General features: G+C 38.1%; 2 protein-coding genes across 4 annotated transcripts in view; one reads left to right on the top strand and one right to left on the bottom strand.

The window, feature by feature from the left end:
- Positions 1–1858: 1858 nt before the first annotated feature.
- The window catches only part of Tspan2 (tetraspanin 2), a 53607-nt gene continuing 38856 nt past the window's right edge, over positions 1859–16609 (bottom strand). For all 3 annotated transcript variants that reach the window (XR_012439904.1, XM_020157369.2, XM_074050688.1), the window contains one exon: positions 1859–15007. Coding sequence is in view for 2 of the 3 variants with exons in the window: in XM_020157369.2 (XP_020012958.1) it covers positions 14942–15007 (66 nt within the window). In the remaining variant the exon portion in view is untranslated. The remainder of the gene's footprint in view (positions 15008–16609) is intronic.
- Positions 4348–5213, top strand: Tshb (thyroid stimulating hormone subunit beta). Its single transcript, XM_020157368.2, has 2 exons — positions 4348–4509; positions 4959–5213. The coding sequence occupies exons 1-2, from the start codon at positions 4348–4350 to the stop codon at positions 5211–5213; spliced, it is 417 nt and encodes a 138-aa protein (XP_020012957.2).

Below are 16609 nucleotides of genomic sequence, written 5' to 3'. Positions count from 1 at the left end.
CCAGAAAGAAGTTACCTTGCTTTGTAGGTGAGGAATAATTTTATATATTTTTACAATAAACAATGAGATAAAATTTGGAGGATTCAAACTCCAAACAAATTTTCATTCCCAAGACTTACTTACATGACGTTAAGGTGGTTTTGTTTCTTGTTGTTTTTTTCCCCATTCTGTGTCTATCCTTTATTAATATTTGTTAATATTAATAAAAGAATATATTTTAAAGCATAATTTTATTTTGAAATAGGAGAGAGGAAAATGCATAGTGCAATAATGTCAGCGTTTCCAGGGGGAAGATATTGTGAACTTGTTTGTCTAAACACATTTTATTTGGGGTTTAGTATGAATTTTCAATAGATGTCTTCAGATAAGAAAGCAGCAATTCAATGCAATTATATAAACAAGAAGATCAGAGGGGAATTATCCTGAAGGGTATAAAATGAACCTCGATTCTGGGTCATCACAGCAGCAGCTCACCAATGCAAAGGAAGGTAGGTGTTTGGACTGAGACGGAGCTGTAAATGAAATGTGCTTATTTGAATTTACTTTCATTTACACAGTGTAGCGTTTATTTAAAATTGCAAATGCTGAGAGATACTTTTCTTTAATAGGCTATAAAATTTTAAATTATTGCTTCGACTTTTTCAGTAGTGGGAGAAGGTGAGTGAATCATGACCATCAGGCAAGAGACAGAGTCAACCAGATTCCTAACGGAGGGTGGTTGATGTGCATGGCTTTCTCCTGTTTGCATTTGCTTAAATGTTTTTAATCACTTCAATAATCTGTTTATTAAATATTCTCAATTATTAATGGCCATCCTTGATTTAATTATTCTTCTGGGAAATCTTACAGTAAATTCAGTTTTGAGTACCTACAGAGGTAATATACTCTGTATCAAAAGATGATTTTAGTTGTTTAATAGTGAAATCCACATACCCATTAAATACATTTTGCTGTCTAGAAAGACAGACTGATTTAGTGAGGTTCCAGGATTGCTCATAGGCAATTGATTCCTTTCATGATACAGTAAGGAATTTTGAGAGAGAAGACTGGTGCAGAAAATCAGCAGAACAGAGAGAAATATGTCCATTATGAATGAAAGTAGACTAAAAAGGAATGGAGAAAAAGTGGAGAAAGAGGCAGAACATATCTTGGGGTAAGGAAAAACACTGGATGTAGGGACATATATGGTCATGTTTCTGAAGAAGGCATCTCTCATTACTTATGTCCTGCCTGAAATCATGCCCTCTAAAATTATGATCTGAGAAGAGACAATTAAGTTGCAGAGATGAAAAAGTTAACAATAAAGAAGAAATTGTGACAGATAGCTGGGAATAGGGAGGTATTAACTAACACTGATTTATATAGTGTTATGTAGTTACATAATTTTTTTCCACAGAGTTCCAAGTGTTTCACATTTTTTTTGGTTTTTTAATGATTTTAGGACAGTAAAGTAAATATAGAAGAGTAAAGGTACAACGATTTAAAATTTCTCAGTTACAGCAACTACAATTAAATATAGAAACAGAATTCTAGATTAGTAATTTGTAGATGAGAGATCTAACACTGATTTAGCACACAGAATCACACACAAATCGTGCTGCAAAGAACTTCAAACGTCTTTTGGTTCTAAACCTTCCTTTTGTAGATGAAGGAATCAAGGTTCAGAAAGATTATGTGGGTGAAGTTTCACTATTTACAATGATGAAGTGAAGGAGAAAGGATAGTTCTTCGTGTCCACAGTTTTATAAGTACTATGGCTTGTAATATGCACTTTTTAAAGTTTTATTTTGTACCTTAAAGTTCTATATTTATGAGAACTTCAAAAAATAGTGTCCATAGCGAACAGAGTAACAATGGAAAAAATGTATAACATGGTTTTTCATCCTGTAGTTTTGTTTTTTTTTAAGATTCAGGTATAATTGTTTCTTTCTATTTTGCAGAGGGGGAAATAAGGCCCTGACAGATTTAATATTTTTGTCAATTACTCATAGCTCAATGGGAGAATTCTGCTCTTAAGACCTAGCCAATATTCTGACTACTAGGTACACATCTGCTTTATATAGAATTGTAGAGCTAAAAGTTAAAGTGTGGGAAGTTCATTGTTTCCTATGGTGAAAACTCAAGTGGATGGCTATCTAGACAGTCAAGAACTATATGACTATGAGGGGCTACAATTTTACATAATTTTTCTAGTTGACTTTTTGTGGGACTAGGATTTGAACTCAGGATTTTGTGCTCACAAAGAAGGTGCTCAACCGCTTGAGTCACACCTCCAGTCCATTTTGCTGTGGTTATTGTGGAGGTGGGGATCTTCTTAACTATTTGCCTGGGCTGGCCTCAAACCAGGATCCTCCCAATCTCACCCTCCCAAGTGGCTAGGATTACAGGTATAATCTATCAGCACCCAGCCTTTTAAAATATAACCTTTTTTTTTTTTTTTTTTTTTGGTGAGACTGGGGTTTGAACTCAGGGCTTCACACTTGCAAAGTGGGCACTCTACTGCTTGAGCCACACCTCTAGTCCCCTGGTTAGTTTTTTCAAGATCTTGCAGAGGATTCTTTACATCTGTGGCTCTAATATAATGGAACCAACTCTATCCTGTAGAGGGAGCTCACATATGTGAAACACTTGAGAAAACCAAATTCCATGAAATTCTTATGTCTTCAGGCTGGGATTGTAGCTTAGCAGTAGCCTGGGCTGAGGCTCTGTGTTCGATTCCCAGAACTACATAAAGCAACCTAATGAAGTCACAGTAATTCTTATGTGTTTGCTTCCTAACTCAAATACCAACAAAACAAAACAAAACAAAACAAAAACCTCCGAGGAATTGCTTGATTATGCAATAATTTATTTAACCCTTCTTTCTAAAATGGCTTAGTTTACTTCCCTATCTATGCACAAATAAATATAGTAAACATAAGGAAATCTTTGATAATTATGGGCCTCCAAGTCATAATTTGGGTTCTTTCAGAGTGCATGGAACAATCTGTACTTTTATTTTTCCTGTTCATACTTGGCTGTTCCATTGGGCCATCAGCCTTGTAGGTCATGGACTCGTCATATCTATTTTGTGTCTCTCAGCCTGACTAAGAGATGCTCAATATACATTTATCCAATTTAGCTGCAGTTCTCACTCTAGGAATAAAAATAGTTGGAATGACTGCTAATCTGTAGAAGTTGACATTTAAAATAAATCCCTGGTAACTTGTGTAATGTGGTTTTCATTTTTCCTTATAAGTTTATTGAAGACAAAAATTCTGGTTAACTAAGTCCAATTGTATGAGGTTTCAGTAAACAGAAGTTTTAGAGTCTGCAACTTAAATGCTGTTGGGATATAATTGACTTGAGAAAATATTGATACTTTTTTGATGACTGAATAAAAATGTTAAGGGAATAATAATTTAATAGAATGAACAAACAACTTTGTGTTTGAAGGTAACAGTATTGCTCCATTAAGGTGTGTATTTTCTTTACGGACAATGATACTTGAGATGAAAAAAGATCCAAACACTCCTAGCTAGTTGCACAATATTAACAAAATTAAAAAACTCTTCTTAATCTTGGAGGTGATCAACCTACATCCTAAAGTCTAAAATTTGATTACCCTCTCTCAGTAGCAGAACCAAAATAATTATGTCATAACATTACCCAGATCATTGCAATAACAAATCTCCATTAAACACGCTCTACTGAGGTGCATGTTCTGTTTATGTCTGGGGCAGAGTGGACCCTCTGTGGTCTCTCATGCAGCCAAAAATATTTAATATTCCTGGTTAACCCATAATAGACTGGTCATTCTTGATCATATTGTTCTCAATGAGTCAAACTATATTCTTAAGGTGATGACTTCCATACATCTTCTGTGTAAGATAAGGTTTTCTTTGCTCCAAATGTATGTTCAACCTTAAAAGAATATTCTAAGGGCTCAGAAGGGGGACCCTAGATTTCTGAATTAGTCCCTAACACCATTGGCAATTTTAGCTAAGATTTTCTGGACTTTCTCTAGCTTCATAGTATCTTCCTTCACTGGCAATGGGTGGGATTATATGCAAGGTTAATGCATTGAGATGGTATCAAAGTTTGGGTATGCTTTTTTCTTGATTTCTGTGCCATTTCTTATTATGACCAAGATGCTTGTTGGCCTTTAAACTATTGAACAAAAGTGTTTAGAAAATTACAGTTCAGTTTTGCCCTAAGACAAAGGAAGCATTCAGTAAATGGTAGTTGTACTTATTACTGGCTGTGTGCCTGTGTTCATATATATGTATAAACTTTTCCCAAGTGTGCTTTTGAATGTCCTGAACGGATACATGTACTAGCCTCTTTAATTTTTTTCTTTGATTTAGCATGAGTGCTCTCTTCCTGATGACCGTGCTGTTTGGTCTTGTATGTGGGCAAGTAACGTCTTTTTGCATCCCAACCGAGTATACAATGTACGTCGATAGGAGGGAGTGTGCTTATTGCTTAACCGTCAACACCACCATCTGTGCCGGGTATTGCATGACACGGGTATGTCGCTCATCGCACTTCTTTTACTTGTAAATTATGTAGACCTGGAAGCATGCATCCCTGTCTAGGAAGGAAATGAGATAAATCACAACCTCATTTTCCAAACTAATAGTAATTGGCTCATTAAGAAGCAGAGCACACAGTTTACATGATTACATAGATCTACTCAGAAAAATGGGGACAGATAAATTTACGATAGTTTTAGTCCCCAGATTTAAAACTTATCTTGTCCCCATGATCAAGAAAAAAATAGAGACACATGTCACTTTTGTCTCTGTAGGATTCAGTGTAGATGTGTTAATTTGGCATTGGGGAATAGGGCTAAAGAATCCTCCTCTAGTCATATTTGTGAGGAAGGAGTAGAATTAAGTTGGTTTTGATCTGTTTCCATTACCTGTGTGTTTTCTAAAGCTGTGTCACATTAGGCTCCCTTTTCTATTCTTTCCTAGGATATCAATGGCAAGCTGTTTCTTCCCAAATACGCGCTGTCCCAGGATGTGTGCACATACAGAGACTTCATCTACAGAACTGTAGAAATACCTGGATGCCCACACCACGTTGCTCCTTATTTCTCCTACCCCGTTGCTGTAAGCTGCAAGTGTGGCCAGTGTAACACTGACAACAGTGACTGTATATATGAGGCCACCAAGACTAACTACTGCACCAAACCGCAGAAGTCCTATCTGGTGGGATTTTCTGTCTAACTGTAGTGACAATATCATTTGCAATTTGATTAAATATATTTACCTGGAATAGAATTAATAAAATATCATTGTTTCCCAGTAACTTGTGTACACTGGAGTGCGATTTCATCCATACGCATACCCACAAAGGCATTAGAGCATGTAAGCGGCTTTAGAAGAAAATATGAAAGAGCTTTTCACGATTTTCACATGAAAGAGCAGGCCACAGGTAAAATGCAGAAAGAGACATGAAATGCTAGTAAAAGGCAGCCTTGAGTGGCTTCTTCTAACAGAGGGCCAGGAGCCTTGTATCCACCCAGAAATTGAATGTGGGACTACTACAGAGTTGTGGGAAAAGGTAATGTGGTCAGAAGCTGAAGGAACACATGGCATCCGGGTGCCAGACATGCGTCTTCCAAAGGCTGGAAGTAGGACTGGAGTGGAGTTGGGGAGAAAGAACTGTGAAATCTGCCATATAATACTTTATCCTAGTCATTCACTGGATAAAACTCCACCAAAAAGTCAGTAAAGACTATGAAAACTATTTTCTTTAATTACTCTAGTGGGCTAATTGAACTATGCAAGTTATATCCCAAAAGGTCAATTTACAAAGCCCAGAAAAGAGGCCATGATCATTTTACATGTGGACTTCTAAATCCTTCATAGTCCTTCAAGTAATAGGAGACACTTTCCAGCATTTATACCAAAGGCAACTTGTGCTATTTTGGTTTTTGATATCATGAAACATTAGCACAGTTATGAAAGATTTGAAGGACGGGGGAGAATGCTGCGGGATTGGATGGAGTAGCCATCTCAATTCCAATCTAACTCTTCATCAATACTGAGACACTCGGTTCTGCTGAACATGCTGGGTAAATGGCTATTTTTATTTACCTTCTTTACATATACTCCTTCTTAAGAGTTCGGCTTCAACAGCTGCTTGAAGTGAGACAGACCTAGTGCTCTATAGACTTGGCCTCACAAAGACTATTTATCCTCTACTTGTCTGTTACTCGCCATCCACACTGCCAACATAAAAGTGAACGCTGATTGTCAGCAGAGCCATTTGACTTTGCTGTATCCCACAGCTGCTGGTTAGTCAGCTGAGCATCTTGCAAATGCTCGCATGGTGACAGTGCCCACAGCCAAGAGGGAGGTAGTACACATAGATTAGTATCAAATCAGTGCTTTGCCAATGGGGAGAAAATAGTTGTGCATTGCATACAAAACAGCCAGGAACCTGTATTATTTTTATCTTAATACTTGAAGTTAATACTTGCATGATCTCCAAATACTAATCTGGGGCTTAGGGTTCTCTTATCAGTTGATAACATGAACACTTAAAGCTGCGTATCATATAGAACTTTATCAAATATAGATCTTTGATTAATGAGTAAAAAAGTCTACATTTCAAACCTACCTGGCACTAACCACAAATAATTTTCATGCATTCTGAAAATTTTTTCCCCAGGGACTTGAGGTTTAGGGGAGTCCTTTATAAACAGTCCAGCTCTGAGAGATTTTAATTCCATTCTTTTTTGTCTTTATTTACTTAAATAGGCTTCCTCAACCTGTAGGGAAGAGGCCAGGCTTCGACATGGGGCCTCCTCGCTCTAGGGAAATCCAACTGGAATAGCACATGTGAATACTGTTAACTATTCTTGAAAGTGGAGTTGTCTAAGACAGAAAATCCTGAGGTCAGAGCTCAGGAATTGGGTGACCAGCTACTTGCCTCAAGTGGATCCAGACATTTGGGGACATGGGAGTGCTACTTTGAAGGGTCTTGGGTGTCCTTTAGGTTTCAGACAGGGACAATGGATACAGAGAGCTTAGAAATGAGAAGAGGAAGAAGAATCACTGCTGACAAAATAGGAGAAAGATGGAAACTGGAACTTCTGAAGTGACCTTCAAATTCAATTTAAAGTTTAAAGGAGTCAGTTATTGGCAGAGGAAGTTTAAGACTCAGTGCTTCCAGGAAAAAGCTCTCTTTCTCACTGAACTAAAAAGAGTTTTTTAAACACACACACACACACACGTATGTATAAACATAGCTGGATAAGTTTAGGGTCAGTGCAGCAGCAACCTCTTTTTCTCATGGTCAAACCCTTTAGTGAATGGGCCAGCATGGATGTACTGGAAGGTAGTAACATGGTACTTCCTGGCAACAAGAAATTCTAATAATAGAATTTTATATAAGAAATTGTTTTCTTTGTTTAAGAGACCCAAGTCTGAGTCTAAACGCCACAAAAATTCTTTTATCAAGGTAATAGCCATTCTAACTCCATTGCTTGATGTTGTGTTTTTCTCCACCCTCTTTTAAGTCCTACATATTTTCCTTATTCTTTTAAGACAATTCTGTCTTACTCTCTTTACTTCTGCTATCCTCCTGCTACCTTCTCGCTCTGTCTACTTAGTGCCTATGTCCTTTCTTCTGTTTCATGTTGATTTTCCTTGGGAGTTTTTGGCACACCTGGTTTCCATTCAAGTGGTGTGAGTGGGGCTCTTGGGGTGGACATGTATGCAGGCTCTATCAAGCTTTACTAGTTAATGACCTGATCCCTTCCAACAGAAATCAATCCTAGAACGTTTAACTGTAGGAAAGAGGAGTGCTTGGCTTGTTGGAGTTCCTGAGTCTGTAGAATGTGAGTTTGGATCCACTTCTGGCCATCTTTGGCATCTCTTGCAAATGGCCATCTTGAGAAAAAAAAAAAGAGCCAAACTAGAAGACACCAAGAGAGACTGAGGAGAGGTAGACCTACTGATATCACTGGGGCCTCATCTGAAGCCAGCCTGATCCTCAAAGAAACCTCCACTTTATTTTTCTGACACACCTGAAAAATCCTAACAAATTCAGCATCTTTACCACTAGATTCAGAAGATATTCCTGATTCCACCCTTCATCTCCTCCAGAAGGTACTCATGTATCTTTCTCTACTTCCTCTTTCTTGACCTTCTCAGTATGAAGCATCCTTCCATCTCTTTCCATCCTAAAAAGAAAAACAAAACAACCAAAAAACCCAAAAGCAAACAACCCTCTTTTAACCCTGTGCAAACTTCTAGTTATTTTTCCCATCACTCCTTGTGTTCTTATTCCACGTTTATTTTTGTGAAGAAACCCATTATACCAGCTATCCTCATTTCTCTTTTCAGTCCACTACAATTTGGCTTTCACTCCTAACTTCCCTTGAAACTATTACAGTATGGGAAACAATGGGAGCTAGTGGTCCAATATACAAGGCACCTCTTGCCTTGACCTCTCTGCTTCCCAAGGGTCTCCCAGAAGTGAAGGCCACATATCTGCATGCACAACGCAGTAGTCATGAATTTATAATTAGTCCTAATGAGGATGAAATCAACCTTTTCTCATTTTCTTCATGCTTTTTCTTTCTACCCTTCTCCAAAATGACTCGAAATCTATGCCATGGTCTTCAGCTGGCAATGGTAAGAAAGGTCTGGACTGTATTTTTCTGGGTGGTTTTGCTTGATTCTGTAAAGTGAAGATTCCAAACTTTGAAAGAAGGTCTAGAGTTTTAATAGTTTTATTTGTCTTACTGACCCTTGGTCACTAAATACAGAACATCTAAAAAAAGTTGAGTTGGTATTAATTTGACCTCAGGTGTTCTAGGAATTACACTCATTTCAGTAATCTGCAGATGGTTTCACCCTTAAAGAAATCATAACTTTCCTTTTCTGCTTAAGGAGTTAAGAAATGGAAAGTTCTGAAGGAATGCAGGCAGCTAAGCGAGACTTTCTGAGGGCAAGAAACAGATGGGAGTAAATAATTGTGAGCTTTGAACTTGCTATCACAGAGGGTTCCAAGTTTTTAAACTTGAATTTCTCAGTGGAGATTTAATCATGAGAGGTAGTGTATCTTGTTGGAGCTGGGCGCTATCACTTTTATGTGGAAGATTTCTGAGTTAGTTTTAATCCAGATTCTTTCCTGAGCTTCAGGGCCATGTATCCAATATCTATTTACACTTCCTCTTGGACATCCTGTAGCCATCTGCTACTCACATCTTCATTTCCTCCTGGGTGTCATTCTGTCCCAGCTCCCAAGTCAGAACTTGCACAACCTGGCAATTAGTCCAGGTTCCTCCTTAGCTCATCCATCATATCTAACTTCTCTCATAGGCTTTCTATTACTTCAGTTAGAAATCCTTAGGACCCTGGTCTTTGCCATGTATTCGTTCCTCACACTGAAGCTGAGTGATCTTTAAAAGTTTCAATAGCTGAGTAAAAATTTTTCTTTGAAACTCACTGTTTAAAAATGTCCCCGTGACCTCAGGACAAAGATAAGACTTCTAAATACACTTTTACAAGGCCCTTTATCTCAATAGCTCATGACAGGCCCTCCTTGAATGAATTAATGCTGTCTCTGTTTGGGGGTCTTCTTGCAGGCTTGCCCCAGAAATCTCCTTTTCTTCCTCTACCTCTACCACTTTTTGACTAGGCTAATTTGTAAGGGTTCTTCTGGATTCAGTTTAGACACACTAACATTGAAGGAACCGCTCTCCTTTGCCACTTTCCCCATGTTCAAAAAGTTATCACAGAATTCATCTCACTGTAACACACCAGAAAAGACTGCTTTTCCTCAATGTAACCTTGTCTTGGCCACATTAGCATATCAGTATTCTCATAAAGACTTTTCTCAGCATGGGCACCAGTGGCTCCTGCCTGTAATTCCAGCTCCTAGGGAGGCAGAGATCAGGAGGATCATGGTTCGAGGCCACTGTGGACAAAAAGCAAGAACCTATCTCAAAAATACCCAACACACATAAAAAAGGGCTGTGGAATGCTCAAGAGGTAGAGCGCCTGTCTAGCAAGCATGAGGCCTTCAGGTCAAATCCCAATACTGCTATCAAAAAAAAAGTTGTCCTCAGGGAAACTATATGCATAGTGGTGCAAACCTATAATTTCAGGTAACTCAGGAGGCACAGGTGGGAGGATCTTGGAGATGAGCCTGGGCAAAAAGTTAGAGAGCTCCTATCACAACAAACAAGATGAGCATGGTGGCACGTGCCTATATTCCCAGCTACTTGAGAGGCAGAGGTAAGAGGATTGTGATCTGAGGCTGTCCTGAGGCAAAAGCATGAGACCCTTTCTAAAAACCAAAGCAAAAAAAGGTCTGGGAGTAGAGCGCTTGCCTACCAAGTGCAAGGCCCTGAGTTCAAGCCCTAGTACTATAAAAAATTTATTTTCTCAGAACACGTGATAGTAATCTCAACGTAAGAAAAAAAAGAGTAGGCCAAGAAAAAAGTATACAGACTCCAGTGTAACTAATGATATCAAGTTTTTGAATTAAGGTAAAATTGGGAAATGCATCAAAAGGTATTCATTAATTCAATCCAATAAATGAATAAGTTCATGCAGATAGTTGATATCATGCAGAAGAGTCTTCAGTTTTGTTTAATATAAAACCAATTTGTAAGTAATCAAACTATCAGAGTATTAACAAAACAATTGTAATAGCTAATATTCACCAGTTTCCAGGTATACTAAGCACTTTTAACTTATTAAATAAGTTAATAACCAATATTTAATTTAATTTCTATAATTTAAATGTTGCTATTTAATATAAGTAAAAATTAATAAATTATACAAAAACCCTCAAAAAACAAATACTAAAGCTTTGGAAGGGTTTCTGGTACATTTACTTTATGAAATCAGCATAGATTGTGCTCCTCAGCATACAGGACCTGCTACTTCTGTTCTTCATGCTTTCTTTCCCTGTTTCCAAGAGCATGGGCTAGCCATCTGAGCAGTGGATTCCTGGAATGGATTTATTTTGTTGTTATAAGGATACCAAAATTAATAACATTCTATAATGGTATAATCTTTTCACTTTTAAAAAGACACCTGTAAGTCAGGGTTGGCGACTCATGCCTATTAATCCTAGCTACTCAGGAGGTAGAGACTGGATCACGGTTCAAGGTCAGCCCAGGCCAAAAGTTTGAGAGACTCCATCCCAGCAAATAAAAGCTGGCTGTGGTGGTGTGCACCTGTCATCCCACCTACATGGGAAGTGTAAATAGGAGGATAGAGGTCCAGGCTGGCCAAAGCATAAATAAACTCAAGACTCTTTTCAAAAAAGAACTAAAGCAAAAAGGTGGCTCAAGTAGTAGAGCACCTGCCTAGAGAGCACAGGTTCTGGAGGTCAAACCCAGGTACCACACCAAAAAAAGGCTGCTTGTATATAACATAGTACAAAATGAAGAATCATGCCATAAGAAAGTAGAAAGTTTTAGCCCCTAAGGGTTGGGGATATAGCTCAGTGGTACAACTGGTTGCCTAGAAAATTTTTGTCCTTACAAACAAATGCAAATCTGATTTTGATGAACGCAAACTAATACGATGCAGCTAGTTTCCTAGCTTCAAGGGGCTGAGTGCTCCCTTCCGGGGTAGGAAATGAGCTTGCAGAAACTGAAGGGCTACTATCAAAGAGGATGTCAAGGCAGCTGTGAAACAGAGGGCTGGACTGTGGTGCACCCACTGAAGTCCCAGTGGCTGCCCCCTGGGCCATGAAAATTACCTTCTGTCTGGGAGGAGCTCTTCTTTATAATCATAAACTTACTTTGGAAAGGAAAACATGCTCTCCCCCTCACTGCCATCTTCCCACCAACCCTATTCTCACCCAGCCAAATCTGTTAGTACTGTTTGCAGGGAAAGGCCAGCTTCCACTATAGCTGATGTAGGGGGACTGTACTGGGCCCTGGATTAGTTTTACAGATTGAGCCACAGATAAGAAAGGAGATTTTCTGGAGAAAAGTGGTACAATTTGGGTAAAAATATTAATGGAAATAATGTGTATTTACATAGAAATGTCACAATGAAACTCCCTGTAAAGCAATCTTAAACAAAAATGTCTTTTTTCAAAAACAGAGGACAGGAAGGCAAAACGGGTCCTGTCTGGAGGTTGGCACCAGTGGGAGAGGGGAGGATATAAGGAAAGGGTGTAGGAGTGAATATGGTGGAAATATTTTGTACTCATGTATGAAAATGGAAAAATGAGACCTGTTGAAACTGTTCCAGGAATGTGGGAGGGGGGATAAAGGAGAATGATGGAGGGGGTGAATTCAAACATGATATATTATAATAACCTTTGTTAATGTCACAATGTATCCCCAGTATGACAAATGTGATAATAAATTTTTTTTAAAAAAGAAATATAACTGTATGCAAGGAAAGTCCTTAGGGTGTTGTCTTTAAGTCTAGCTCCAATAATAACATTATAAAAAGGTTACCAGTCTATTTCATATGTTACCATATTGTTTGGGTCAACTGATAGATGGACATCTAAGTAATTTGGGTGAAGATGTGTAAAAAGATATACTAAGATTTTAAGATAACTTCAACAAGCAGTTTTAGTACATAGAAAATTTAATTTGAAATAACTTGAAATATTTCATCATTAAAAAGTTTTAATTCGGTGCCTTGGCATTAGAGGCATAAAAATGTTTGGGTCTGACCTCAAATTAGTTAAGGTAAATAAAAATAACTGAAAATTTAGGTCTATAGGTGTGTACATGTATATGTATATGTACATATAGATATCCATACATACCTACGTTCGTGTATACAAATCATATATGTATATAAACTCTAGATGTGTATTCAAGATATATATCTAGATAGATTTAAGATATATAGGGATTATATAACTATATAGACATAGCTCTCTCTATATTCTATGTATATATATCTGTGACTATACATATATGCATCTGTGTGTGTGTGTGTGGTGGAATTCTCTAATTTTACTCATGCACTTACTTTGAATAGTTTAACCCCAAAGAGATACATACTTAGAACAGATCTCTAGTCTATCACTTAAATTTTTTAAAAAAAATTATTTCTATTCTTCCATGTTTAATTACTGTGGTCTTCTTTGTTAATTCAGATGGGGAACTGGAGAGAATTCTGTCCAGCACAGACCTGAGTACACACTTGGGGCTATTTCCTATCTTCAAGCAGATGAAGGAACTAAAGCTACCAAGAAAGATGGACCGTTCTTTGCTTAAAAGATACATTTATCAACTACTGGGTACAAACATATATTTCATGAAGTTTTCTTTTCTAAAAATAATCTTTTTAGTAACTAAGGACACAGTAAAGTAGCCATGTGCAGTGAAGTGTTTAGCTTATTTCTAATTTCTGGAAAAGTTTTCTCCAAAGTTAGGAGCAGTAGCAAGGATGGTAGAGAGAGAGGTGGTGCTGTATGGGAATGAGACTCTTTCAAGCAGGTCTATCTTTCAGCAAAACGTTTTGTAGCATGGGAACACGGCACCTTCCTTCAGTGCACACCCAAAGTCTTGTGTTCCTACATGTACAGAAGTTCACGTGGGGATTTCAAGGATCCCCCTTATTTTCACTTTTGTGTGGCCTTCTAAAATGCAATTTTTAAAAAGCCCATAATTTAGTAAGTCTAACAGATTATTAAAACTGCCAAGTACGGCGATTAAGATCCTAAGTTTGGTTCTACTTATTTAAAAGCAAGTATTAAAACCAAAAAGAACCTAAACACTTTATTTTTGTAGGGACTTGCAAAGAAAGGATCTATTCATGTTGTCTGCATGTGTTTTTGTTTTCTCAACTTGTCTCAACTTCGGTTTTCTTTTAGTTTGGCAAGGATGCTCTTAAGATATTATGTGAATCGTTGAGGACTCAGTTTATTTATTTTAAGTGGTGGAAACTATAGTTTTTAATCTGTGGTGAAGAATTCTTTAGGTAATAAATAAGATAAATACAAAAACTAGGAAAATATGTAAACTCAAGTAATGAGATATTTCACAGACACAGTGCCAGTAAAAATTCTTTCCCAAAATATGCAACTCCAGACCTCTTGCTTTCCTTCTGTCCTTACCGTTGGAGAAATACAGAAGAGTTTGAGATCAAAAGCCCTTTTGAGGATGTGAGGGTTGCAGTTAGTTTAGAACAGAGTCAGAAAATGGAAGAGATGAAGCAATACTCACATGCCTTTGTAAAAGAATGAATATGCTTTTTTAAGTCATTAAAAGTTTTTTTTAGCCACCCCCCAACACTCATTTTTATAGGGCATATGATTGTCTGGGTGACTACTCTTTTCAGAGGGAGATTTTTTGGTTTTTAAATACTAGGAAAGCATGACTTATTCAAATTAGATTTTCCATGCTATATTTAGTTTTAGAGATGTGTTTAGTTCTAAAACTCTGGTTTATTGCATTCTGGGGAGAGCACGTATATTAAAAAATCCCAAGAAACCCCTATACTCAACTCAGACACAGTCAGTTTTGATGCTGAGGTCTGATTCCCCGATTCTTCTACTTGCTGCTTCCATGAACTAGAAATCCTGCAATCATTGCATGTACCTCACATTCATGGCTGAAGTCTGAGGAAATGATTGATTACCACATTTTCTGACTAGCCAAATTTGAAACATTTCTCAAAGCTTTTTATCTTTTTCTAGTAGTTAAATAGATTGTTACTCTTACATCACAAGAAATAGGAATTCCCAGCAAACAGACCCCATGATGTACAATACATACACTAGAAACACGCAGATCGCACGTAAATACGTTCTCAGTCAACATCCACTGACATTCACTCAAGGGGCACACCAGTAATAAGCCAGACATCCATACATGTGCAAATGTACAACGGACAGGAAATTATTTTAGCTCCTGTTGTCCTCTGAATATTAAGAATGAGCTGAGGCCGCTCTTGTGACATTTAGTATGAAAGCTCTAGATTGCAGTTCTCACGATGAAGTAGTTTCAAATCACATCTCGTGAGTTTCGGATGGCACAGCAAAGGACCATGCTGAAAATCATGCCAAAAATCTGAAATAGAAGGAACCACTCGTTAGTGACTTTCAAATGTGCGCTAATTGATAAAAGGTTAGTACACTGCCGAGGTGCCTGTTAATAAGTAATTATAACCAATAGCAACTGGCTATAAATGGCAATTTCAAATGTTCCTTTAAAGATGACTACGGGGCAAAGACTGCCATATTTACTCGGTTTAGGATGCATTTTCGTGTGATTACTGTTAGCAAACAAAGCTCTGTCTTAAGAAACAGAGCCAGGCTCTGCTTCTGGCTCATAGAACAGTTCTTAATAGATTGGTACACCACTGGTTTCTAAATTAGATCTCTTTTGTACATTCATTTAGAAAAACACATTCATAAATTCATGTTGTTTAAAGGTACTTAGGGTCTCAATAGTTTTCTGCTGTTAGAAAAGTTTTAGATTCTACAGTAGTGACCACACATTAAAATGTGGCCATTTCTAAAGGCAGATGATACTTCCTGTTTTATAGTTTTAACATGGCAAAAGCTGACATGTTTGAACTACGATATTTCTGACTTTCTTCTACCTCTTGGATAGTTCTTTGAGCAGGCAAATATTTGACTGAAGTCAATATTCACTTCCATGGTTTGAACAGAAGAATGCCTGAAGAGCCTTCTTCTCCTTGACTTTGCCCTACGACCCCACCGACAGCCCATAGAACTCTGTCTGTGGGATACCCTTTTATAAATGACTGTCAATGTTTATTTTTAAAAATGGGCACCATAACTCTTTGACTCTCACTTCAATCCCATCCTAATTCAGACTAGGGTCTATAAATGTTGAAGGCAACAAGGTGTGAATGGTCAGTTGTTCTGGAAGGACAGGGGTAGACATAAGGACATAGCCGGGAACAATTTCAAGTTCTAGGTGACAGAACTCAGTACCAGTGTGTGGCAGGGAAGACACCTAACGGATACTTGGTTAACTGACTACAATCTTATTTTATAAAAAACGAACTAAAGAAGAAACTCTGGGAATGCATCTTAGGCTATTTCTTCTTTCCCGTGGTTGTAAGGTTGGATGGGACTCCTACCTCATCCTGGGTGTAGTTGGAAGGGGTCCCCTCAGACACTTCTTCAGTAAGCCTGTGCTGTCATAAGTCAGGGGTGACTGCATCCAGGCTGTTCATTTGAGATTGTATTTTTGTTAGGAGGGTCTATTTGATACCTCTACTATGTAAAATATTTTCAGAGTTTTCCTTGGGGAGTTTCTGAATTGCAAACCAGGCAAGCCCCACAGCAGGCGGGGAGGGCCTGAGAGATGTCCCTGGATTTGGAGGTCTTTGGGGTATTTCCAGCCACTGCCCCACTCCTCAGGGCTCCAAAGAGAAAAGGGCAAAAGTGCTCATTGCCCCCTAAGCACCACCAATTCTTAGATTTTCTCACTGTTCTTGCATAGCCCTTGGCATAAGCTATGAGTTAATTTATACAGACAGGAAAGCAGTGCTAGCTTAGCATTAGTTATCACCACCCAACCTCTGGACAATGGGAATCACCTCTTCACTGGCCTCCAACTGCAATTTTGCCTCTCTCCAACCGTTCCTCCATCCTGCACCTTCGAAGTTTCCCCTCTCCCTAAGGATGAAGCCCACCC

This window comes from Castor canadensis, chromosome 12 (assembly GCF_047511655.1).
Source record: "Castor canadensis chromosome 12, mCasCan1.hap1v2, whole genome shotgun sequence".
NCBI lineage: Eukaryota > Metazoa > Chordata > Mammalia > Rodentia > Castoridae > Castor > Castor canadensis.
Note: the sequence above shows the minus strand (reverse complement) of the source record. Positions and strands in the feature narration are given on the sequence as shown.

Bases quoted from the DNA above. Each gene is read 5' to 3' on its own strand.
- Tshb (XM_020157368.2), top strand. From the start codon at position 4,348: ATGAGTGCTCTCTTCCTGATGACCGTGCTGTTTGGTCTTGTATGTGGG. The intron at 4,510-4,958 runs GTATGTCGCTCA...ATTCTTTCCTAG, and splicing joins CCGGGTATTGCATGACACGG to GATATCAATGGCAAGCTGTT.